General features: G+C 42.6%; 4 protein-coding genes across 4 annotated transcripts in view; 2 read left to right on the forward strand and 2 right to left on the reverse strand.

The window, feature by feature from the left end:
* Positions 1-296: 296 nt before the first annotated feature.
* On the reverse strand, positions 297-6,120 carry LOC146461619 (uncharacterized). Its single transcript, XM_085086498.1, has 7 exons — positions 6,099-6,120; positions 5,618-5,958; positions 4,937-5,137; positions 4,305-4,379; positions 3,275-3,440; positions 2,299-2,361; positions 297-490 (listed from the first exon to the last, which is right to left on the reverse strand). Exons 1-7 carry the CDS (start codon positions 6,118-6,120, stop codon positions 297-299), a joined length of 1,062 nt encoding a protein of 353 aa, XP_084942624.1.
* Positions 6,121-6,233: 113 nt separating this feature from the next.
* Positions 6,234-20,125, forward strand: LOC146461620 (uncharacterized). The gene is made up of 10 exons (XM_085086639.1): positions 6,234-6,375; positions 14,011-14,121; positions 14,220-14,349; positions 14,973-15,285; positions 15,567-15,767; positions 16,123-16,197; positions 17,503-17,668; positions 18,136-18,198; positions 18,831-19,118; positions 19,733-20,125. The coding sequence occupies exons 1-10, from the start codon at positions 6,354-6,356 to the stop codon at positions 19,927-19,929; spliced, it is 1,566 nt and encodes a 521-aa protein (XP_084942765.1). The 5' UTR covers positions 6,234-6,353; the 3' UTR covers positions 19,930-20,125.
* LOC146461621 (uncharacterized) lies at positions 6,984-12,937 on the forward strand. Its single transcript, XM_085086661.1, has one exon. The coding sequence runs from the start codon at positions 7,342-7,344 to the stop codon at positions 12,541-12,543; it is 5,202 nt and encodes a 1,733-aa protein (XP_084942787.1). The 5' UTR covers positions 6,984-7,341; the 3' UTR covers positions 12,544-12,937.
* A 790-nt stretch (positions 20,126-20,915) lies between the features above and the next one.
* The window catches only part of LOC146461622 (uncharacterized), a 7,307-nt gene continuing 3,700 nt past the window's right edge, over positions 20,916-24,522 (reverse strand). The window contains exons 6-8 of the mRNA XM_085086720.1: positions 24,288-24,468; positions 22,118-22,312; positions 20,916-21,323 (exon numbers count right to left, since the gene is read on the reverse strand). Of these exons, the coding sequence (XP_084942846.1) occupies positions 21,011-21,323; positions 22,118-22,312; positions 24,288-24,468 (689 nt within the window). The 3' untranslated portion in view covers positions 20,916-21,010. The remainder of the gene's footprint in view (positions 21,324-22,117; positions 22,313-24,287; positions 24,469-24,522) is intronic.

Raw genomic sequence — 24,522 nt, forward strand, 5'->3', positions numbered from 1 at the left:
ACCAGGCGAGCTGAGCTTCCATGACCTTCCATGGTTGCCCCATTATCTTCTTTTATCAAATTTGCTTTTATTGATATTGTATTCTTAAATTGTTGTACATTGTAAGAGCATTGAGATTTTAAAATTGGTAACAAAGGGGCTACTCCTTACCGCAAAAGGCAACAAATTCCAAAGTTTTTCCGATCTCCTACTGATTAATGTGATTAGTACTATATATATGGCGTCATTATAATGTCCTTTGTATGCTTTTGATAGACAACCTACTCATGAATCTGACTGTCCTGCTGTTTAGTATGTCAGCAGTTGTCTCTGATCTTCTCATAAGCGTAGGCGACATTAAGAACCGAGGCTTCATCAAATTTCCTTCCCACAATCATCATACCAACTGGTAAGCCCTCACTGAAGCCTGCATTGATCGACACCGCTGGGTGACCTGACACGTTGAACGGACGTGTGTTTGGGCTACTTACAGATGCCTTTGCCAGATACTCTGCAAGAAAACCGTTTAATTTTCAAATAAAATACAGTCGAGTCTCCCGTAAGCGGACACCCTTGGGACCAGAAGAAGTGTCCGCTTAAGAGAGGTGTCCGCCTACGGGAGGTGTCCGTAAGCGGAGGTTCGAAGTGTCCATTCTATAAAAAAATAAATTTAAAAATGGAACAGTACTTCCAGAAAGTACGACTCAGTGACTGCCATCTACATTCTCATACTTTAACACGAGCCTTGGTCTGGCACAAGCAGTCAGTTATTTCCAAGTAGATACTGAGTTGTAAACATCGCGGAGTCCGTGCGGCACAATATCAAAGAATATTGAAATTTGAAAGTGATAATCAAATTTGCATCGTGGAAAGGCGCCATAAAGATTTACTCAAAAAAGCAAGAGTTTTTGCACCTGAGTTGCTGTATTTTTTTTTTGTCAAATATATTTTTTAATAAGCTTTTTGAAAGGCATCTTTGGCTTTCTTTATTGAGATACCAATTCTACACCGTTTAAATCTTTCTTTCTCACTGGAGCAGCCGTCCCTTTTATAGTGCAGGTCCTTGTCTGAGGGTTTTAACCACGAAGTCAAAAGACCACCTTGCACAGTACCAGGCTACATTTGAATGGTCACACGGTAGGATTGAGCTGGATCATGATTTCAGATCATTTCATACACAAAATAACCAAAATCATCTTTTTCTCCAAGATAAACACCACCACAGGCAAATGAAGGACTTCGTTGATAGTCTCAAACCAGTTATGCATACAAAAGCACCGACGCGGAGTGACCTGAAAAGCATCTTGCAACCATAACGTGACATAGCTGTTTGTAAATGAGGTAAATCCTTACCTTCCAGAGGAGGATTGCGGGAAGACTGGTGCCTTCTTGGGAATGGTCAGTAGAATCAGCAGGTCACACTTCTCGAGTGCTTCGTCATAAGCCTTGCAAAGTACTCGACCCAGATTCTGCGCCTTTCCGTAGAAAATGCCGTTGTAATCTTGGTTCAAATACTCTGCAATCAGCCGGGTGGTTTGACAGGTTTTCGACGAGTCGTTTGAGTGGCATTTCAGGCCTCGGGAAAAAGCTTCTTGGAGAGTTGTGTCGTGGTACATTTTCGTAGAACAACCGAAACTTGACAGGACAGTCAAAGCAATTAGAGATAATTCTTAAATTTGTTATTTTGTGGAGGGAAAAGTCCCAAATCGGCTATATCTCAGCGCCGCTAGGTAATGAAGGTTCGCTCATAAAAAAAACTTCGAGATTTATGTAATAGGCCACTTCCGAGTTGCTGCGAACCTCATTATCAAAGCGAGGCAAAGTGCAAAGTTTTTATTTACATGAAAATTAGTTGTCAAGGAAACACTGAGTCACAAGTGTTAAGATCAGTTATGAAATTATAATCTGCCCACTATTCACCGTACGTACGGTACCGGTACGGAAAAGATGGCGTTTGTACATTTTACCACAATACTTTGTGAACCTAACACAGCTAATAGCACATATTTTTCCCCCCAAATTCGTCAATGTCCCAACAACATTGCGTATATACGGTATATGCTAGCTTTGAAGTTTTTTTGAAGTTTTCTGTGCGTTTTTATGAGCGTATTTGGGGTTTTCCTACGCCACGAATTATGCGTAAATGCACCAGTCCGAGTCACTATCTTTTTCCAAACGGTGGATGGTCAACAAAGACATAAATTAAGCTTATTTTTTCCATAACCAAAAAGGGCTCAATCATCAAAAATACAACAATTGGAAAGTTGGCCGTAACTGTAAATTCCCTATTTAGAGAGGGAGCACTGGATTCAGCCTTACCAGCGCCTTGGAACATCATTCGATAGCCACCAAGCTGACCAACGACTATGTAAATTTGTTTACCTACGATGGAATAGATACAAACAGGTATGTTGAAGTCTGAGAAGTACTGGTAACGGTTGTAAAGTAGACCGCGCTATCTAGATCTCTATTAAAAACGTCTTTCCTAAAAATAAGTTCAAGTTTAATGTCAATAGCGCGGGAAGTGCTTGCGCGATCTCCCGAGCCAGAGGTTCATGATAAAGTGCTTGACAATAATCCAGATCGAATTGGAATATGGAAATGTTGGTTTTTGAGGAGAAGACCGGTGTACCCGGAGAAAAACTTCTCGGAGCAAGGATGAGAACCAACAACAAACTCAACCCACATATGACGCTGAGTCCGGGAATCGAACCCGGGCCAAATTGGCGGGAGGCAAGTGCTCTCACCACTGTGCCATAACCTTTAGATACTGTTTACAGTAATTTACTAATCGCTACCGGCGAGAGAGATAATGAGGGTGAACAGTAATTACTGTTGGCCTAGTTGTTTACATAGCCGGAAAACTACTGCCTTCTCGAAGTACTACAGTGCTACTGTAGTTCAGTGAAACCCCACTCCCGGAGATAAGCACACTCTATTCTATGGGGTGATATTCGACTATCTGCTTCTTCGGTGCATAAACACCTTGTGTTAGTTTCTCTGTCTAAACAGTGCATGCCAGCAATTTTTAAGAAACCTACAAAAGAAAACTAGCTTGGCTTAGAGTAGCCTTGCTATGAACGTGTGTACGTAAGACTTGGTGTGAAATTTGCAACGCCATCATATCTCGCGGTTTATCTAGTGCAATGCCCTACTGCATTTTAAAATTTAATGCCAGGTCAAGAAAACACGCAGGGTCCATTTTAGAATTTTAAAAAATCCCAGTTCAAGGGCTGAGATTAAAATCAGTGACTTCCCCCAGCGTTCCCCAGTGTTTAATTAATTGATCAATTACCATCTGAATGCATTGGGATTGAGACTTCCTCGACGACTGCGCCGCACTCGCTGCCCAGCAGTCTAGCGGCTTCCTTCACCATCTTGTCGACATCAGGTTCAGAGCTCTTCAATCCAAACCCTTCTTTCAAGATTCCTATCTTCATGTTTTCTATCTTTCCTGTGAGCTGCAAAAGGACAAATTCTAAGTAGATGTTTCCAATGGAATCAAATTATACCTGATGTATCAGGTGTATGGTCGGTGTATTTGTGTGAAAGTTAACTAAAATTAAAGTACCTGCAATGTTACTCAAGGAGTCCAACATGCAACTAGCAAGCCTCTAATTTTGAGGCATATCATCTACAATCCTGGCCAAAACTTTCGGGACACTTGACTTTTTTTTACTTAAAAACATGAAAATTCTTTCTCCCCCTTCCTCCTAAACAATGTTGAGAGTCAGGAGTCAGACATGGCTCGAAAATCTTGTACATTTTATCAACTTCAACATTGTTTAGGGGGGGGGGGACGGGATAAATAAGTTTCTAAGATTCTTTTTGGGACCTTAAACTGTAGGTAGTTGTGTAATTTCACAACAAAACTTGTAAAAAAAAAACGTCAAGTGTCCCAAAACCAATTGGCCAGGATTGTAGATAAAACATCATGGTTGCTACGCGGCTCACACACTTTGTAGTATTTAGATACAACACCCTACTTCACAGCTCATTTTACACCACGAAACGAAAGAGAATATCGAAGAATAGCCAGACTCTCATATCGATGCTCTCCGCGGAAAGCAGCAACTCACTCCGGCACAATGTAGAGTCAATGGGGCAAATCATAACACAAAAGCATATCCAACTTGAAATGAATTTTTCAAAGAAAACTGCTTTCAAAATGTATTTTTAAAAGATAGTGATCTGCAGGCGTAACTGGAAACGAATCAAGTTTTTGTCGTACTTCCTAGTACTATTCTAATATGAAAATACGTTGTATAAAATCAGTAAAATAAATTTATCCACAATGTAGAGCAAACAAGAAATCAGTGACGCACCGATGCAGTATACTCTGGAACTTTCAGGTCACGTGGTTGTCTTGGATCCAGTCCCTCATCATATCCCGCCATAACCTATCGAGACAATTGCATTGGTGTAAAACAATAGAACAATTTCGTTTCACGCTAACTAAGCATCATGTTTTCACGGGAGCATTGCAAATAGGCCATTTCTGAGCTGCTTTCAGCCTCATTATGAAAGCGAGGCATCGGAAAAAGTCAGTTTTAGTTTGAAAATTAGTTGTTCATATGCAACTGACAACTGAACAAAAAAATTTTTCACATGAAAACCTTCACATTTAGCGTCGCTTTCACAATGAGGTTCAAAGCAACTCGGCAATGGTCTATTGCGAAGTACGTTGCGAATCATCGTACCAGAAAGGCCTCCAGACTTAGTCTTTCCTTCGATGAAAGCACTTAGGTAAACATTTCAACTGTACTAAAGCTCTTGGTCGATCCACTTATAACAAGAGGTAATGAGTTACTAGTTAGACGGAGGACCTGGATATCCCACAAGTGAAGCTAGTTCAGACCTCAAGCCATGGCGTATGTTATCAAGTAGTAAACTTGTCGTTTCTACATCCCTCCTTCATTCAACATAAAAAGAAGTAACTTCTGGTCTAACATCTTACCTCCAGCATCAAAGCTGTATCGTAAACTGTCCTCGCCATAGGTCCCGTATGATCCAGAGTGAACTCTACTGGCATAATGCCCGTATATGGCACCAATCCGTACGTGGGTTTCAATCCCACAATGCCACACGCCGCGGCAGGAATCCTTATAGAGCCTCCTTGGTCTCCGCCAGTTGCCATGTCAACGTGTCCTCCAGCCACCTTCACATGGAATACAGAGATATATATTATACAGTATCTGTGTTCATTGATAATTCAATTAAAAGGCACTGGGGTCATCCAAAAATTTGGCACGAACAACGCACATGCCATCACGAAAAAACGCGTTGAGACATGACGGATCTTTTGCAGAGATATTTGACACCGCTAAGCTAAGACACTGGAGTAGCTTGGGCAAGAAAACTAGACACCACGAGCTGCATTGATGACACTAATCTATCAGTTAGCTATTGTTCTTTCATAATCTATAAAATATTAATTCCAATCAACTTGAAACTTTCATGTATAACGGACCTACAACGTATTTCTCATTTCGTTATTGTGGCTCTCTAGGAAGGCTTGTTTTCCAACCCGAAAATCAGCGATTGCTATACATATCTTTTCACTGTGTTTTCGTCTTTCTTTTACTGCCGTAAGGATCAGTCTTGCCGTATATGATTTATTATAGCGTGCTTCCCTCACCAAAGCTGCAGATCCCGAAGAAGATCCTCCAGCCATCCTTGTTTTATTGTGTGGATTCACTGTAAGACCCGTAGCAGCAGTAAAGCTTCCTCCGCTGACGCACAAATTCTCACAGACAGCCTTACCTACTATGTGCCCACCAGCGTCCAATATCCGGGACACTACTGTGGCGTCAACATCCGGGACAAACCCCTCCATAATGAGGGAGGCATTCATCATAGGTACTCCTGCTACACATGTGTTACCTTTGATGGCCCCTGGTTTACCCTGAAGTTTACCGCTTGATGCTCCAATTGGCTCCCACCGATGGAGCCACAAAAAACACCAACGTACAACAACAACTTAAGCACATGTTCTGCTCGAGTACAGCAAAACACAAAAGCGACCGGGTTTTTACGAAAAATTCGGTGATTGAATGTAACTCAGCCTTATCAGAAATAATTTTGTCTCAGGAATTTGATGCAAACTTGAAATCACGTACCTTGTGTGTTGCTTTTAGCCATACTAGGGCTAGCCTGATACTCAGGTTATACCAGGGCAGAAGTCGACGCTTGATGCAATTGCGTAACGCTCAGACACAAGTTGTGTGACAACCCTATATTCCACCTATGGAGAGCGTGACATCGCGTGACTATTAAACACGTGACCCTGTTGTTTTCAGTTCACTCGTTGGGGTGGTGGTCGTTTTCCGTCGTTCTATTCCGCCAGTTTTATTCGACGGACTGCCGTGATCATTATGGCTGAAGGCACCGAACAAGGTAAGTAATTGCAACCGTACAGCAAACTGTAAATTCGAAGCGAGCTCAAGTCAGATTTAGGTTTCGAAACTGGCGATGCTGAAGTCGATTTAAAATGAACTAGACGAACCTTACGAGAATTCGACTTTGTTTTGGTTTTTCAGTCGGGCACGAAGCTTCCCGCTGGCAGAGCTAGAAAATATCAAAGATTATCTTGTATATGTTTGACCCCCATGTCTGAGAAATTTTCACTTTTGAAACTTATTGTCAATTCTGTCGATTATCGCAAAACGACCCAAGTTTGACGCCATCAACAGAAAGAGTCCTACAGCCTCAATAGGACATTCGATCGTGTTGAATATGCACGCCATTTAGGGCTGTTTGTTAGTCTTCTTTACATCAATCGCAGTATCACTGGTTCTCATGAAAAGAAGTTTTAGAAAATGTAATGTTTAATGTGATATAGCACTCTGCCTTGTAACATGGGGTGATTACTTGTGATGGCAGGCCCGTAGCAGGGGGAGGGGCAGGGGGGGCTTGAGCCCCCCCAGAATTTTTGGAAGTTAAAAAACGATGTGCCAAAAATGGTAATTAAAGCAGATTAATCTGCACTGATCAATCAGTCTTGAACTCTTGTCGGAAATCGATTCCATGCAATAAAAGGCTTTCAGAATCGGTCGTACTTAATTACCTACTTGTCAAACTAAATCACTTGATAAGATCAAAGAATGAAATAATTAAATATGTTAAGTGAAGATTAGGTTTCTCTATGGACTGGAGAGAGTGAACGCATTGAAAACATTGAACATTGTGACCAGGGACCAGGGACTTGAAATAAAACGTCTTCTATGCTGAGAATTGTCGTGGATTTCTGAGGCCACGCGGAGGCGTTCGCGACAAATTGGCACCTCCGACGGGACACACGCAACACTGGGACGAGAACAGAAGTAATTCTACTGCAGTAATTTCGAAACTGTGACGGCAAACATGGAAGAGGTCGAGGGAGCATTGGAGACAAAGCCTACACAATTGAAGTTTTCAAGGGAACGAACAGAGAAAATCATCCAAAGCGGGAAATGGGACAGAGTAGAGAGACATCAAAATGCGTTAAAGGAATTGGCAGGCGAAGCCGATCAGTTGAAAAGAAAACTAGAAGAGATGAAGATCGCTGCAAAAGAAAATGTGGACCATGTGAAGAAATGGAGCGACGAAATTGAAACCAGGATCGATGAGGCAGAAGAAGATGTTACGCGCCTACGAGAATGGGCTGAAACAATGAAGAAAGAAGAGAGTCAGAAGCTCCGAGACGAAGAGCTAAAGTACGAACAGAAGCTTTTCGAAACACGCCTACAATTTCAAAGCGAGTTAAAAGAGGCCGGGAAGTTGCAACAAGCGCAAGGGAGTGGTTCAGGGAGTGGTACTGGTGATGTTGTGGCTGGGTTGCAAGCGAAGTTACCAAAATTAGTTATCACTAAATTCAACGGCACTTTCCAAGATTGGCCACGATTCTGGGGACAATTCTGTGAGGCAATCGATAAATCGAGTATCGCTGGTGTAACCAAGTTTTCGTATTTGAGAGAGCTGTTGGCTCCGAAAGTTAGAGCGTCCATTGAAGCCCTTCCATTTACACCTGAAGGATATCTTCGCGCCCTAAGCATCTTAAAGGATAAGTATGGCAAGGAATCAGAAATCGTGAAAGCATACAACAAGGAAATTTTAGAGCTGCCAGTCATTTCTGGAGTGAATGTCAAAAAGATCCACGAATTCTACGAGCGCTTGACATATTGTGTGCAATCTTTGGAAACAATGGGCAAACTAGACAAGGTCAACGGAAATGTATCGATGACACTGGATAAATTACCGGGAATTAGAGGCGATATCGTACGTACGGATGACTCCTGGGAAAGTTGGGATTTTGTGAAGCTGTGCGAAGCCTTGAAACTGTGGACAAGACGCAACCCAATCGAGTTTACTAACGCGGCCGAGAGAGCAGATCCGTTCCCTCGTCGACGGGAGAGATCTGACAAGCTCTTCAACGTCAGACATCAAGAGCCGAAACCACGTACATGTGTTTATTGTGATAACACATCGCATTTTTCCTGGGAGTGCCCAAAGATAACAACGTTCGATGAAAGGAAGCGATTTTTGGCTCAACATCGCCTTTGTTTTAATTGTGCACGCAGCGGTCATCCAGCCTCCAGATGCGAAAGCAAAGCTTCATGTCAGCGATGTGGTCGTCGACATCACACCTCTGTTTGTGACCGTGAACGTGACGAATCGGGGCCACGACAAGAAGTCGTATTGACTACCTCAGAGAAAGGAGATGGCATTTTCCCTGTTGTGAATGTGAAGGTCAATGGTATTGAGTGTCGTGCGTTGATTGACACCGGAGCGGGAAGTTCTTACGCTTCTGCGAAATTAATTGAACTTCTCAAGATAAACCCCGTTGATGTGAAAGTTAAACAAGTAGACATGCTAATGGGAACATCATTAGCCCGCCTTGAAACCTATCAATCCTGTGTTGAATCAGTTTGTGGAAACTTCAAAATGGATGTGAAGTTAATTAAAGTGAACAAAGGAGAACTGTTGACATTAGACAACCCTAACTATGACGCTGTGATTGTCAAGTACCCACACTTAAAGGGAGTGAGAATGCGTGACCGTGACACCAAACCACAACTTCCAGTGCACATAGTACTTGGGGCCGGGGAATACGCAAGAATCAAGACAGAAAATCGACCGCACATCGGGAAAGACGGTGAACCAATTGCTGAGCTTACCAAACTTGGTTGGTTTGTTATGTCTCCTGGACAGGAGTTCGACCGAAATGCGATGATGCTAACTCAAACTAGCCAGCTGGAGTATGAAGAACTGTGCAGACTCGATGTGTTAGGGCTGGCTGACACCTTTCTCAATGACCAGCAAGCTGTGTACGGTGAATTCAAGGAGCAATTAGTCAGGACCGAGGATGGCTGGTACGAGACCGGACTGCCCTGGAAGGAGAACCACCCACCTCTGCCTTCAAATGAACGGGGGAGCCTGCAGCGGCTACGCAACTTAACACGTAAGTTGCGGCGTACCGGGAAAACTGAAGAATACGAAACCATCATTGTAGAACAAAGGGAGCAGGGCGTGGTCGAGGTTGCAGATAAGCCAGCTGAAGGGATCGAATTCTACATACCCCACAAGCCAGTGGTGAGAGAGGATGCTGAATCTACCAAAACGCGCATTGTACATGATGCATCAGCACGGGAACACCCATCAGCCCCATCCTTGAATGAGTGTCTCAACCCTGGCCCTCCGCTGCAGAACAAGCTTTGGGATGTGCTCGTTCGTCAGCGGTCTTACCCAGTTGCAGTGACAGGCGACTTGAAGAAAGCATTTCTGCAAGTGCGCATCAAAGCATCAGACAGGGATGCACTTAGATTTCACTGGAGGAAAGATGAACACTCTAAGCTTGAAACACTGAGATTCACAAGAGCGTTGTTCGGGCTGACGTCTTCGCCCTTCCTGCTTGGGGGAGTTATAGAGTGTCATCTAGAGACATGGGAAACGAGAGCGCCAGAGGTGGTGACGGAGCTGCGAAAGAACTTGTACGTGGATGACTTGCTGTCGGGAGGAGTGACTGTGGGGGAAGCACAGTACCGCAAGGAGCATGCCATCGAAATATTCGAGGACGCAAGTTTTACTTTACACAAGTGGCATGCTAACGTCCCGATGCTGGAGGGAGGTATCGAAAGCAAAGATAGTGATTTGTCTTTCGCCAAACATCAACTTCAACACCCACAAGAAGCTAGGGCCAGCCTACTAGGACTAGGATGGGACAAAGACAAGGATGAGTTGAGCGTCAAATTTCCCACTGAACAAGTCCAACCGACCAAGAGAGGGATACTAAGCAAGCTTGCCAAGGTGTATGACCCCCTGGGACTGGTCTCACCTGTGACCCTTGAAGGAAAAATGATCTTTAGAGATGTGTGTGATGCAACTAAAGCATGGGACGTGAAACTCGAAGAACCACTACTACAGAGATGGAAGAAATGGGAGCAGTCTCTGCCTCTAGAGCAGTTGTTGCCAAGGGCAATCACCAGCTACCAAGAACCCTTGCAAGATGTCGAACTACATAGCTTCGGTGACGGCAGCAAACAAGGAGTGGGAGCCGCAGTGTACGCAGTTGTGCGACAACAGTCGGGAACAACACAACGCCTGCTAGCCGCTAAAGCGCGTCTAGCAAAAGAAGGACTATCCATACCCCGTATTGAGCTGATTGGGGGCCACATGGCGGCTAACTTAGTCACAAACGTGAAGAATGCTTTGGAGGGTCTACCAATTTCGAACGTGTATGGCTGGCTTGACAGTACTGTGACCCTTCACTGGATACGAGGAGGGGGAGAATATAAGCAGTTTGTTGCCAACCGCGTGAACAAAATTAACCAGCACCCCGAAATCCAGTGGAGGCATGTGTCAACGAGGGAAAATCCAGCTGACCTGGCAAGTAGAGGAGGGGAAACGACTGAACTGTGGTGGAGTGGACCGAAGTGGCTGGCTAATCGAGAGCACTGGCCACCTAACCCTGTGACTTCAGCTTCGCCAGCGACAGAGGTTGAAGCTAAAACTATCCGAGAAGTGCTAACAGTGACGCAGACGAAGGCTGCCAGTGATGGATTGGACGAATTGCTAGACAAGCACGATCTCAGACGCGCTTTGAGGGTTGTTGCATGGGTCACAAGATTCATAACCAACTGCAAGACACCCAAGAGACTAACAGGGCCATTAACGACTGCTGAAATAGATAGTGTAAAGTGGGGTTGGATCAGACGAGCGCAACAACAAGATATGATGATGCCAAATTATCCGCAGATCCAGAGCAGCTTAAATCTGCAGCTGAGTAAGGACGGACTTCTGGAATGCCGTGGACGTATCCAGGGAAAATACCCGATCTATCTTCCAGAAGACGCAATATTTACAAAGAAGCTGGTGAGACGAGTGCATTGTGAGACTCTGCACGGGGGAATAGGGCTGACAATGGCGGCAGTCAGGGAAAACTACTGGGTTCCGAGGCTGAGGAGACTCGTGAAGAAAGTGACGAAGGAATGCTGGGGGTGTAAGAGGTTCCAGGCGACAGCAGTTGCGACGCCCCCACCAGGTCTTCTGCCAACCAACAGAACAGAAGGGACTACGGCATTCGAGGTCGTCGGCGTGGACTTTGCTGGCCCAATACGCTACCGAAAGGGAAGCAACCGAGAAGGGAAGGCTTACATCGCACTGTTTGCCTGTAGCTTGACGCGGGGAGTACATCTTGAGCTGTTACCGAGTCTAGAAACAGAGAAGTTCCTTCCGTGCCTGAAGCGTTTCATTGCAAGGCGTGGTCGACCAAAGACGCTGTACTCTGACAACGGGGGAACGTTTGTGAAAGCTGCTAAGTGGCTTAAGACAGTTCGACGAGACGAGAAAGTACAGGGCTATCTCGAGCAGCAAGAGATCCAATGGCAATTTAATCTGTCCCGGGCACCGTGGTGGGGAGGACAATTCGAGCGTCTTATCGGCGTTGTGAAACGGGCCTTCTACAAGACTATTGGAGCGGCTACCTTGACCTGGGATGAGCTTAGTGAAATCATGCTCGACGTGGAAATACAAATCAACCGCCGTCCGCTGAGCTACGTCGAAGATGACGTCCAGTTGCCCACCCTAACCCCATCGACGTTTCTGTTTCAGCGGTCAAGTCTGTTGCCAGAACAGGAGCCTTGGAGGGAGGAAGACGTAAACTTAAGAAAGCGCGCAAAGTATCTCAAATCGTGCAAGGAACAACTCTGGCGCCGCTGGACAAGGGAATACCTGACTACACTTCGTGAGAGGCATAACTTGAACCACAAGCGCAGGAACTTCCAAGTCAAGGTGGGAGATGTTGTGATCATCAGATCAGAAGAGAAGAATCGGAACAGGTGGCCGATTGCTGTTGTAAGGCAACTCTATCCTGGTCGTGACGGGATAGTACGGGCGGTACAAGTTGACACAGGGAAGGGACAACTGGAGAGGCCAGTCCAACACCTCTATCCCATGGAGCTTAATTGTGACAGACCCCGCCCTCCAGTGTTGAACCCAGAAGCAAACGTTTTCCGCCCTCGCCGTGAAGCGGCAGCCGTTGCTGCAGAGAACATTAGAGCTATTGCTCTACAGGAACTAAACACTTAGATCTTTCGTTTAAGAGACAAGGACATTCCGTGACCATAATATATTCAGTTGAATTTCGTTAAAGTTTTTTATTTAGTGGACAATCAGTGATTTCCTCTGAAGCATATACCTCAACAGGAGCTATATGGGGGGAGAGTGTCGGAAATCGATTCCATGCAATAAAAGGCTTTCAGAATCGGTCGTACTTAATTACCTACTTGTCAAACTAAATCACTTGATAAGATCAAAGAATGAAATAATTAAATATGTTAAGTGAAGATTAGGTTTCTCTATGGACTGGAGAGAGTGAACGCATTGAAAACATTGAACATTGTGACCAGGGACCAGGGACTTGAAATAAAACGTCTTCTATGCTGAGAATTGTCGTGGATTTCTGAGGCCACGCGGAGGCGTTCGCGACACTCTGATGCTGCAAGCGCCTTTTCACAACCTTCAATAATTTGTTTACTACCTGTCAGTTTCTTTCGCTAACAGTTTGTTTTTATATACACCAGCAACGAAGGCACTCCTACCTTGTGAATCGGAAGTAAGAACCAAAATGGATCGAAATCAACCAATCTCAAACCGTGAAAGCTGTTGAAATAAACTACTTGTTTTTTAAGACACCCGCTCATTGATAGCCATATAAATGCCCTTGGTTTATAAAAAATTAGTATTCGCGCGTTGTCGAAAGCTACGCAAATATGTTCTCTCAAGAGCAAAATTTTCCTACAGTCGGATTCTCACTGCCAGCTTCCAAATTTAAAAAGGAAGAATTTAAAGAATTTAAAGAGGAAGAAAAATTTGTCCTCGTTTGTTTACTTCCTCCGTCAAACGAGCAATAAGGAATTTACGCGGTAGTCCGCGTAAAAAAAAAGAACAAAAAAAAAAAAAACTGCAAAGAAATGTACCATAAAGTGTGACGCAGGTGCAAAGTTATTGATTTGCTTACTAAATCTACCGCTTTTTTATGTCTCGTTGAATCTTGAACTCCCTAATCTGTCTGTTTTTTGGGGTGACGGGCAGGGGGGGGGGGGGGGGGGAAAGTAGTTTTGTTTAACCATTTTGCTCGGCCCCCCTAGTTATTTTAGCCTTGCTACGGGCCTGGATGGGCTTTCAATGAATTTATGCGTGGCCTTTGTTTGTACACGAATGATTTAATACTCGACATGTAAATTTATTCCTATAAATATCATGGTCATTGAAATGCGCGTGGCTCTTCTATTTCATATCGTTCAAATAAAATGATTTTGACAAATAACCTGTGTGCAGTACACAATAATAGCCTCTGCGACAAAAATGGTCTTCGAGAATTTGTAACCGCCTGCTGGAAAAAAAAAGAACCTGTTGAGAAACAAAAAAATTTATTGTTTTTCTAGGGGTATTTTTATTCAGTTTGTATGGCAAAACGTATCTTTATTTCCTATACATTTGATCGTCTTCTTTGATCAAAATATCAATCTTTCTCTCTCCCTACCCCCCTCACAGAGAAACTCTACAAAGAGCCTGCTGTCCGAGTACCAAGCCTTCAGCGTCTATCTGAAATTGCACGTGGCCTGGGACTAGAGATGGAAGAGAGTGAACTGACGGCCTACAGAGGTGGGATTTATGTTCTATAAACTGAATAATGGAAGAGACTTTTTATTATGAAATGAAAATTCCGTGGAAACTTAAACAAATTCATTTGTATTCAACAGAGGCTATCGCCAAGACCCTGGGTGATACTTACCAGCGGCTGTACGAGCTACCAGACCCCAAGCTACCGGTGAAATATCCCCGCACACCGGGTTACAGGCCGACGCCTGAAGAAAACCCTTTCAATGCTTGGTGAGAGACACAAGTCAATCAAACAGATAACTAAACTTTAGTAATGAGAATTAATTTCTAGATAAAAATCAAGGAAACTTGGCTCCAGAAAAACATACAAAGGAGACTTGCTTCTGATAGGAAGTGTTTCTGTTTTTTTTTTTTTTTTTCAGTTAGTCCAACAACAACGAAAGTTTTCACGACCGAATGAGCAGACATTTTGGGAAAGAATTGTTCAGTGTACTCAAATGTAGCCTACGTTAGTCTTCCACTCGCTCGTTTCTAGCGATGTGGAAACCAATCGCATCCAGAGCTGGTTTTTCACTCAATCTTTCTCCTTTGAAATTTATTTTGGACAAGATTATGAAAAATGTCCAGGAGAATCACTGCAAACATCTTCGACGCAAACAGGTTCCTCCCTTGAATTTTCTCTAGCTTGACCGACTCTATTGTCATCAACCGAAACCAAAGGAATTATTCTGACCAATGCCAACGGACGTAAACAATATCGTAACTTCAGCCATATACATGCAACCGATAATAAGCGCGGGAGAGTGTGTGCTAGCAAGTTACTGCTGGTTTTAGTTTTACAGCTCCGCTGCTTCAACGTTCTATTGAGAGCAGGCTAACAACTTGTTTAACAGGTACTGGCGCTGTAATATCAAAGGAGCATCAAGCGGTAAACTTCAGGGTAAAACAGTGGCCATCAAAGATAACACATGTGTAGCAGGAGTACCCATGATGAATGGCTCCCTCATCCTGGAGGGATTTGTCCCGGATGTTGACGCCACAGTAGTGACCCGGATATTGGACGCTGGTGGGCACATAGTAGGCAAGGCTGTCTGTGAGAATTTGTGCGTCAGCGCAGGAAGCTTTACTGCTGCTACGGGTCCTACGGTGAATCCACACAATAAAACGAGGATGGCTGGAGGATCTTCTTCGGGATCTGCAGCTTTGGTGAGAAGATATATCAACGATAAGTCGAAAGAAAGCCTGTTGGTTACTGTCTAATGACAGCTCTCACGACAAACGTTTTTCCAGATACATAGGTTTTTTGCCTCTTTTGTCTTCCATGGGTGTTTAAGTGTGATCTCTGATAATCAAGGGCAAATGCATGGATATTTACATACGTCGAAAGAGCTTGGCCGTTTTTATGAGCAAAATGCGTTTTCTCTCTTTTTTTCTCTGCTTTTTTCCATTTATTTGCAAATATTTACACATAACTTTTTATTTTTAAGGTGGCTGGAGGACATGTTGACATGGCAACTGGCGGGGATCAAGGAGGCTCCATAAGGATCCCTTCGGCCGCATGTGGCATTGTGGGATTGAAACCCACGTACGGACTTGTCCCATATACGGGCATTATGCCAATAGAGTTCACTCTGGATCATACGGGACCTATGGCCAGGACAGTTTATGATACAGCTTTGATGCTGGAGGTAAGATGTTAGACCAGAAGTAATACCTGATATTTTTCTGTAAATGGAGTGAAAGTTAAAAAAAAAGACAAGTGCTCTACTTAATAATTGTATGATCTTAAATATCATAGGATTTGATTTGATGCCGCCCGCTTAGTACTCCACGAAATAAAAGCTCGCTAGGTCTTCTTATAAGCAGATGATATCAAGTGTTTTTATCGAGGGAGTGGGCAGGAAAGGAAGCCTCGATTATCATGGCAGTTTACACAAGTTGTCGCCCAATTTTGCAATGTTCCAGTAATGGCTATTTATAATCCTAATTTTTCTGCAATCTGAGACGAAATATTGGCAATATGCTTTTTAAATGTTTTGGTAGGTTATGGCAGGATATGATGGAGGACTGGATCCAAGGCAGCCACGTGACCTCAAAGTTCCAGAATACACAGCCTTGGTGCGTATTTCTTGTCTTCAGTTTTTGTACAAGCTTACTCTCTGTAGGGATGGGCCTGAATTGCGTAGCAGTTGTTTCTTTTCCGAGAACGTGGGAGACTCGTGAATGTACGAAGATAGGAAAGGGGAAAAAATCTTCTTTTCGGTAGCTCTCCTTTGCTTTTCGCGAAGGCTGGGAAAGAAAACGACTTCTAAGCATACTACGCATAGGCCTCATTTTTTAGTCTTGCTTCTTGATTCGGAGCATGTCGAACTTGCGTGTGCGGTCTTGTACAAAGTTGTAACTGAATTATTAATGCCAGAACTTGAAACCACGTATTTTGAGAATGTAGGATTATTTCATGGGATCCCATCAGATGTGTACTTTTGATAGTTAGATTAGATTCGCTTGCTCGTGTACCATTAGGAATTAGTTATCGACTTTATTTTAGCCCTGGTTGTTCATAGACAGGATAACTGGTGGAATTAAATATGCGTTATTGACCAAGCGTGAGGTCAAGATGGCTGGATATTGGCCTCCAATCAATATTTCTTTAATGAAAGAATACCTTTTAAAATTATAGGCAAACATAAGCCGAAAAATAGGGCGGGTAAATCAGAAAACTGGGCGAAGCTTTGATAACATTTTGTTGTTTACAACAAGCCTGAGACGCGGCTAAATTAAAAACGTGAGTTTCTCCGGCGAACTTGAGAAAAACACTATTCTGAACTGCTCTAAACACTTAACGCAACTTTAACTACGCTATGATTTAAATACAGTCATTGCAAACCTAGAGAACTAATCAATTTAGTACTCCACTTGAGACAATAAGTTTACAAAAGTAATCTATCTACACACAAAGCAACTCACCGATTCAACTCACATTCATTGTAGCTGAAACAAAATTTTCACAATACCAGGATGACTCCATTCTCTTTCTCTTCGTTTAGGTAAATGTTGAGAGTTTACCGAACATTTTAGTGAGCATTTTCCTTCAGAACAACGAGAAAATCAAAGAAAAGATTGCATTGTTGCTCGAGATTAAACTTTCGATGCCAAGCGGAAGGGCAACGAGCGGGCAAGATAGCTCCATCTTGCCCGCTCGGGTAGCCAATCACAGCGCAGGATTTGAATCATCTTGCCCGCTCGCGGAGCCAGCATATAATAATGTAGATAATTTTATCTAATTAACGTTTTACTATTAGAAATCTAACTACTCGCATTTTAAAGTTATTCGCGCTAAAACTGAGCACGGATATGACAACGACAAAGATATCGTGGCTCATTGAAAAGGCAATTGAAACCTGTTTTATGTTTTTAAATCAGCTTACAGGAAAGATAGAAAACATGAAGATAGGAATCTTGAAAGAAGGGTTTGGATTGAAGAACTCTGAACCTGATGTCGACAAGATGGTGAAGGAAGCCGCTGGATTGCTGAGCAGCAAGTGCGGCGCAGTCGTCGAGGAAGTCTCAATCCCAATGCATTCAGATGGTAAATGATCTTTTACAGTATTGTATCAGTACTGTGCTAATACAGTTACTTCTCTCGGGGTGAAAGCTCCAGTGGCTCGATTAAGAATCTCTCTTACCATCTCCAGTGAGCAACCTTTATCTGTTTCCATGGTGATCACGTACGACGAATTCAAGTGCACTGAAGGTCTTAGGTTCGACTCCTGATAGGAGCACTCGGATTTCCATTTTCCGAGTTTGCCCGTGTCACTCACTGGATACTACACCATTCCCATGCTTTAATATTGTTTCAGTAATTCAGTGACCGATTTATTTTCTCTCACAAAGCCAAGGTTTTGGAGTTGCTTGGTAACAATGCCGCATTCTGTCACGTCAGATGACGATGTAGCAGGATCAGGAATGTTTCTCACGACAAATGTGGAAAAATTTTGTATTTCTAGGAAAATTGTTAAACTAAGATGTGTGCTTTTATTTTCCTTTTCATGCAAGGTTTTGGAATCTTTGGCGCCATTGTACAAATTGGAGGCGATCGAATGATGCTGGAAGGGGCCGGTGAGAAACTGTTGCCATAGTAACAATAAACATTGTCTATGAAGCTAATAGTTTTGCTATACAAGGGTTTACTTTTATTTTCAAGGATTTTAGAATATTTGCGATAATCCACAAGTTGTACTAGTTGAAATATTGTTCCACATAAATTACCCCTGCAGTAGTGCCAGCCCTGCAATCAGTTGTGTTTATTTACACGTAAAGTGACGTCTGGCACGTGCAATTCTACTACAAGAGATCAGGCAACGAAACGTATTCAGAACAGTTTATTTGTGCGTCGTGTGGCCCCGTGCATTCAAAAGTTTCATATTAACATAGCTTATACAATTTTAGCGCGGTAGGCTGTGTTCCTACGGCAGAAACGGTTGATATTTCAATTTAAATATCTTTTTTTTTTAAACGATCATTTGCCAACCGTTTACTGGTGTTTTACTGCAAATCGGAAGTCATTTCATTAAAAAATTAATATGCTAACAGCTTCGCGTTAAATCTATACAGGTCCTTTAAGATCTTTTCATGTGTTTGTGTGTGTGTGACGGACCAGATGTGATTAGAAAACTACTACAATTTGCAATTCCATTGTTTCCGTTTTGTTTAATTCTGGTCCACTGATTTTCACTTATTTACCCTGTCAGGTTTCGGTTCTTCTGCGGAGATGTACTACGACACAACTCTCCAAGAAGCTGTCTCGCGAGGCCTGAAATGCCACTCAAACGACTTGTCAAAAACCTGCAAATTCATCCGGCTGATTGCAAAGTATTTGCACGAAGATTACAACAGCATTTTCTACGGAAAGGCGCAGAATCTAGGTCGAGTACTTTGCAAGGCTTATGACGAAGCACTCGAGAAGTATGACGTGCTGATTCTACCGACCATTCCCAAGAAGGCACCAGTCTTTCCACAAGAGAATCCTCCCCTGGAGGGTAAGGTTTTGCCTTATTTTCAAAATGCAGTAGAAATCCCCTGCAGTCGTGAATTTGTTTGGTTGACCCATACCCTTTCAGTCAATGCTAGTAGGTTTGTCCAATAGATCCCCACTTTTTTCGAGCTAATAATCAACTCTGCAAGAACTCATTCAGCCTTCGTTAACAAAATGATTTTAAATCGATTAAAATCTATTAACTTTGGTTAAATCCAGGGATTCGAAGTGAGCTTAAAAATACTGAGAACCAACGAAGGCACAAGAAAGGAGTCTAAAATCTGCGAGCAGTTCCCTGAATCTAATTTCTTTAAGTAGCCTTCAGATAAATCCTAGTAAGGTGCCTAAAATTTCGCGATACGTTTAATCCCGTGGTTACCAGTTTATTCACTGGATAAGGTTATTTATTCTGCATCAATCAAGTACAAAGCCAACAGCTGATGCACAAGTTTATAGCAAAAACAAGTTTGCGTGTGAAAACGTCACCAGCAAAATAGCACAAAGCACTATTTTGTCCGGTGAAGACGTATTAATGTCATAAAATTAAGACTCTTTGAAAACAGAACAAGCTACCTGTTTGATATTTCTTATATCTTAAACACTCGATTCCGTCTGCAGAATACATGGAGAGAGCTTTTGAAAGCGCCGAGAGCTGTTCGCCTTTCAACGTGACAGGTCACCCAGCGGTGTCGATCAATGCAGGCTTCAGTGAGGGCTTACCAGTTGGTATGATGATTGTGGGAAGGAAATTTGATGAAGCCACGGTTCTTAATGTCGCCTACGCTTATGAGAAAATCAGAGATGCCAACAAATAACTTTGCATTCTTGATCATGAGTTTTCATCATTAAACTGAGAAAATGATTCTACCCCTGGTATACTTTCAGTAGTATCAGGGATATATGACTTTTTCTGTTATAGTCCATGAGATTTAGTCGCACACTATAAAGTGCGAGCGTGTCCTGCTCGTCAAATTCTATGGAAGGTCACAATAATAAACAAATTAAACCCGTAACTTCAGACAGTTCCTTATTTTTTCAAACTAAGGTAAATAATGGCAGAGTCGCGCGCACTTCAAGCCTAAGTGACCTACACGGCAGGAGCTTAGCCCGGTTTCTGTAGCATGAAGCAACTAAGAGTATTGTTACCCTCCCCCCCCCCCCCCCCCCCCCAGTGGATGGGATGCTACTGAGTTACTCCAGCAGTATGTCACCGGTACCCATTTATACACCTAGGTGAAGAGAGACATTGGGGAGCAAAGGTTCTTGTGTAACTCGGTTGAAATACTTATACAAGTTAACCTACATTTGTCCATCTAAAAAGGTTTTGAAAAGGACATATCAAGTCGGTTCGAACTTCAACGCCAGTCGTAAATACAATAACTGTCAAATTTCCCGCGCGCTGATTGGCTCGTAGTTATTGTCTGTAACAGTACAGACAACAAAAGTGACGTCAGATATAAGGCGCGCGCTTTCTCAACGGAAAATGAAGCCAATTCCTCTCGTACTTTTTCCATTTTATTGTAAATAAAAAATTGATGGCAGTTTTCTATGGTCTATACTCTTATAGACCATAAAATGATGCCATAAAATGTTCAAAAGGTGTCAGTGAAACCACTTGCCTGCGACTCGTAGTTCCACTTGAGTTTTTGTACATTTTATGACTTCATTTTATGGTCTATAAGAGTATAGAAAACTTCCGTTGATTTGTTAAATGGATGGTCCTAATGGAACACGGCCTAAAGGTATCATTCCCTTCAAACCCAAAGTAAATCCACAACAAAAGAACGAACACACGGAGTAAACACAGTAATGCTTTATTTATGCTACACTGTTTAATCTACACCTTATATCGCTGTTACAGACTATTGCCCTTGCTGGGGCTTCATCAGTCGTTCATCATTCCCGGATGTAAATATTCCCACGGGGGCGAGGTACATCAGTTCGGTGGTTCAAACTGTTGGTGCCACAAGGATCATGGGTAGGCCAATTTGCGGTGGTTGTGCTGGCCTCAAAGTAGTAATACTCCTTTAGGTAAGTACCGCTTTGAGACCGGATCAAATCAGGACCCAGAGAAGAGCCAGCGGGGTTTCCGGCCGAGTGATATTTAATGTAGTCTGGGACATAGTTGTGGCATTTGGATGCGATGTTCTCGATTATACGGCAATGGAGAGTTCCTTCTCGGAAGTCCACTAGACTTCCAGTTCCTTCTCTGCAATTCAGAGTTTTGTTAAACGTTATGAGGTTACACTATTTTGTCGCACCATTTTTAATCAAACACCAGTAGAGACTTTAATGATGCGATTTTAACGTTCGAGTGGTTTTGACGAAATTCTACGGAGTTTATACAATTATAGTGAAAGCTTCTGAGCAGCACTCTCGCGTGTTGTTGTTTTAGTATGCTGTTTAAAATGGTTTATACGTTTGAGTCTGTGGATGAAATTCTAAAGTGTGACCATTCAAATGAAACCTACTGAGCAGTACGTTCCCATAGTGCTCTTTCTATGCTGTAGAAGGTAATTCTGGCTTAGATTTTGATGATGAAATCCTTAAGTTTAGCCATTTATTGCAAAGTTACTGAGCAGTACTTTTATGTGGCATTCGCCGCTCCCTCGGGCCCGGCTTTCCTTCCCAAGAAGAGACGACTGGACACGTGAGCACAATTTTACTGTATTCTGCGGTTTATGATGCTTTACCAAAGTGGTTCTAACTTTTAGGGTCCGTGTACGAAAATCTTTAGACTTTAACCACCCATGTTCGTAGTGCTTTCCTGTGGTCCTGTTTCTCGTGTTCAAGGTGGTTTTAACTTTCCAACTTATTCTGGATAAAATCCTTGTTCGTTTGACTAATCTTCAGCGCTACTTGAGAATGTTCTTAGTTTGGGTTTTAAAAAATATTATTTTCCTGACCTTTAATCTTGGGTAATCTAACGAGTGAAACAAGTTATTTCATTTACCTTCGGCGTTGCTAAGAACTATACCGTCGTGATATAGAATGAATCTTTACCTGCAGGTGATCCAGTGGTTGATGTTGGATTTCACCATGAACTCGTGTCCCAAGTTTTTCCAGAGGTTGAAATCCATGGCGTTATAGTCAGTCTCGCTCTTCGGAGCTGTGGTTGAGACCACAATGTTGGCATATTGTGGGCTGACTCGCCAGTTTGGACGCGGGTTGATGGCGTTTGTGCCATGACTGAAAGACCTGATGTATAAAAGATGACAAAAGAAATATATAGAAGAAGAGATTTGTTAAACAATTTAACTATAAAAAATTGCGATAATGTTGAAAACTTTAAAAAATTTAAAACCATCTTGGGTTAAAAGTTTAAAAAGCGACGACGATTCGACGTTTGCTCAACGTCATTATCAAGTCAGTGATGAGCGAAATGAAAATGAATATAAGTGTAAAATAATTCCTTAGAGACAAATAAAAGCAAAAATATGTGATCTTAATGAAGTATTCGCACGCAGCCTGAGTCACGTAAAGAGTTTGGCGCGATTATTCGCGCCAAAGTCTTTCTGAGTATTTAACTCAGGGTTCAATTCCTTAATGAACAACATCTCAAAGATCAGGCAGTCGAACTTTGATCTACATTTCTTTAGAACAGAGAATTGCTTGTCGGCTAAATCAGCCTTCGATAGACCGTGTGCCTCCCGATTCTATTCGATTCGAAAGACTCTATTCACGCCAAACTCTTTACGTGACTCCGGCTGCGTGCGACTGTACTTCATTAAGATCACATATTTTTGCTTTTATTTGTCTCTAGGGAATTATTTTACATTTATATTCATTTTCATTTCGCTCATCACTGACTTGAGCAAACGTCGAAACGTCGTCGCTTTTTAAACTTTTAAACCAAGATGGTTTTAAATTTTTTAAAGTTTTCAACATTATCGCAATTTTTTATAGTTAAATTGTTTAAGAGAAATATACCAAGCTGATTGCAGGGCTGACACTACGGCAAAGGGCTTCAGTATTTATTTTATTGGCCCAAATAAATGAGCCCTTTGCCGTAGCCCGGTCAGCCCTGCAATCAGTTTGGTATATTTGCACGTAACAGACGTAAAGTTACGTCTAGCACGTGCATTTCTATTACAAGAGATCTGGCAGCGGAACGAATTCAGAACAGTTTATTTGTGCGTCGTATAGTCCCCTGCATTCCAACGTTTCGTAAAAGAAATGTAAGTATCGGCCTTTTTTTATTTGGCAACACTTCGTCACCAAGCCCCTCGCCAAGGGCTTGTTCCGTTTTCCCGGCTTGAGAGGATGAATTTTCCCTGTCGGTCTTTAGCCCATTTTTCGGGCCCTGCAACTTTTCGTGTGAAGAGAAAGGCGATTTGTTAATTAGGTATTTTGATCGGAAACGAAGTTTATCTAATATAGGGCTCAAAACCCCTGTTCAGTCAGCTGTCTCTCATGAGACACTCATCATTGCCGACTTTCATGTCGTGGGGGACTGGGTACGAGTCTGTGTATTATGGGATTTATATCAGACTTGTAGCGGTCAACGCACATTTGCCTATAGAGCAGTTTCTCTATGGAACTCTTTAGACGAAAGGTTTACAATCCGCCACCTCAGTCACGGCCTTCAAATGTTCTCTGAAAACCAACATGCTGAATGAAAGAGACAATTTGTGAGATGATTAGCAGTCAATCAGTAGATATGTAGATATTAGTATTTTTTATTGGTTTTGTACTGATATTAGTATTAGTGATTCATATTGTAAATAGTTAGTGAAAAGCCTTGCGAGGAGTACATGATTATTAAAGTTTGATGAAAGTTTGATTGATGGGATATGGGACATAACACTCCCGCAGCCAGAAAGAGAACGCCGAGCTTTACAAAATCCTCAAGTTTGGTGGGATTTGGGCCAATATTGAAAGAGATACAGCCATTCAAAAACTATACAAAATCTACTAAGAAATGCATGGGTAGCCGGACGCGACGGACAATTTGTCCGGCGTCCGTATGTATTTCATAGTAAAATTTGGAGTTTTTGAATGGCTGTATCTCGTCTAATATTGGCTTGATGAACACCAAACTTGAGGATGTCGTAAAGTTTGGTGTGCTTTTTCTGGCTATGTAGGTGTCGTGTCCCATATCCCATAATACACAGACTCATACCCAGTTCCCCACGATATGAAAGTCGGCAATGCCAAAATTCAGTTGTCTTACCGGAAGTTTGTAAAAGTGTAGCTGTACACTAGCGTCCAGCCTCCACCGTCCGTTTCCTGGTCGCAGTAAACCTGGGTCGGGTTTTGTCCGTCAGGTTTTACCCAGTATACACCGGAGTCAGCATCTTTTCTTTTCTCTTTGATGTCTTTGCATGACTCTGCAGCGTATTCCTTTGTCAGACCTGCAATAAACAAAACAGTTACAAAAAAGCTTAGTGTATAAAACCGGAGGGTCA

This window comes from Pavona decussata, unplaced genomic scaffold (assembly GCF_977016875.1).
Source record: "Pavona decussata unplaced genomic scaffold, jaPavDecu1.1 SCAFFOLD_195, whole genome shotgun sequence".
In the NCBI taxonomy this organism is placed as follows: domain Eukaryota; kingdom Metazoa; phylum Cnidaria; class Anthozoa; order Scleractinia; family Agariciidae; genus Pavona; species Pavona decussata.

Bases quoted from the DNA above. Each gene is read 5' to 3' on its own strand.
- LOC146461621 (XM_085086661.1), top strand. From the start codon at position 7,342: ATGGAAGAGGTCGAGGGAGCATTGGAGACAAAGCCTACACAATTGAAG.
- LOC146461619 (XM_085086498.1), bottom strand. From the start codon at position 6,120: ATGGCTAAAAGCAACACACAAG. The intron at 5,959-6,098 runs GTACGTGATTTC...CATGTGCTTAAG, and splicing joins GGCTAAAAGCAACACACAAG to TTGTTGTTGTACGTTGGTGT. The intron at 491-2,298 runs GTAAGGCTGAAT...GTTTTCTTGCAG, and splicing joins AATGATGTTCCAAGGCGCTG to AGTATCTGGCAAAGGCATCT.
- LOC146461620 (XM_085086639.1), top strand. From the start codon at position 6,354: ATGGCTGAAGGCACCGAACAAG. The intron at 6,376-14,010 runs GTAAGTAATTGC...CCCCCCTCACAG, and splicing joins GGCTGAAGGCACCGAACAAG to AGAAACTCTACAAAGAGCCT. The intron at 15,286-15,566 runs GTGAGAAGATAT...TTTATTTTTAAG, and splicing joins CTTCGGGATCTGCAGCTTTG to GTGGCTGGAGGACATGTTGA.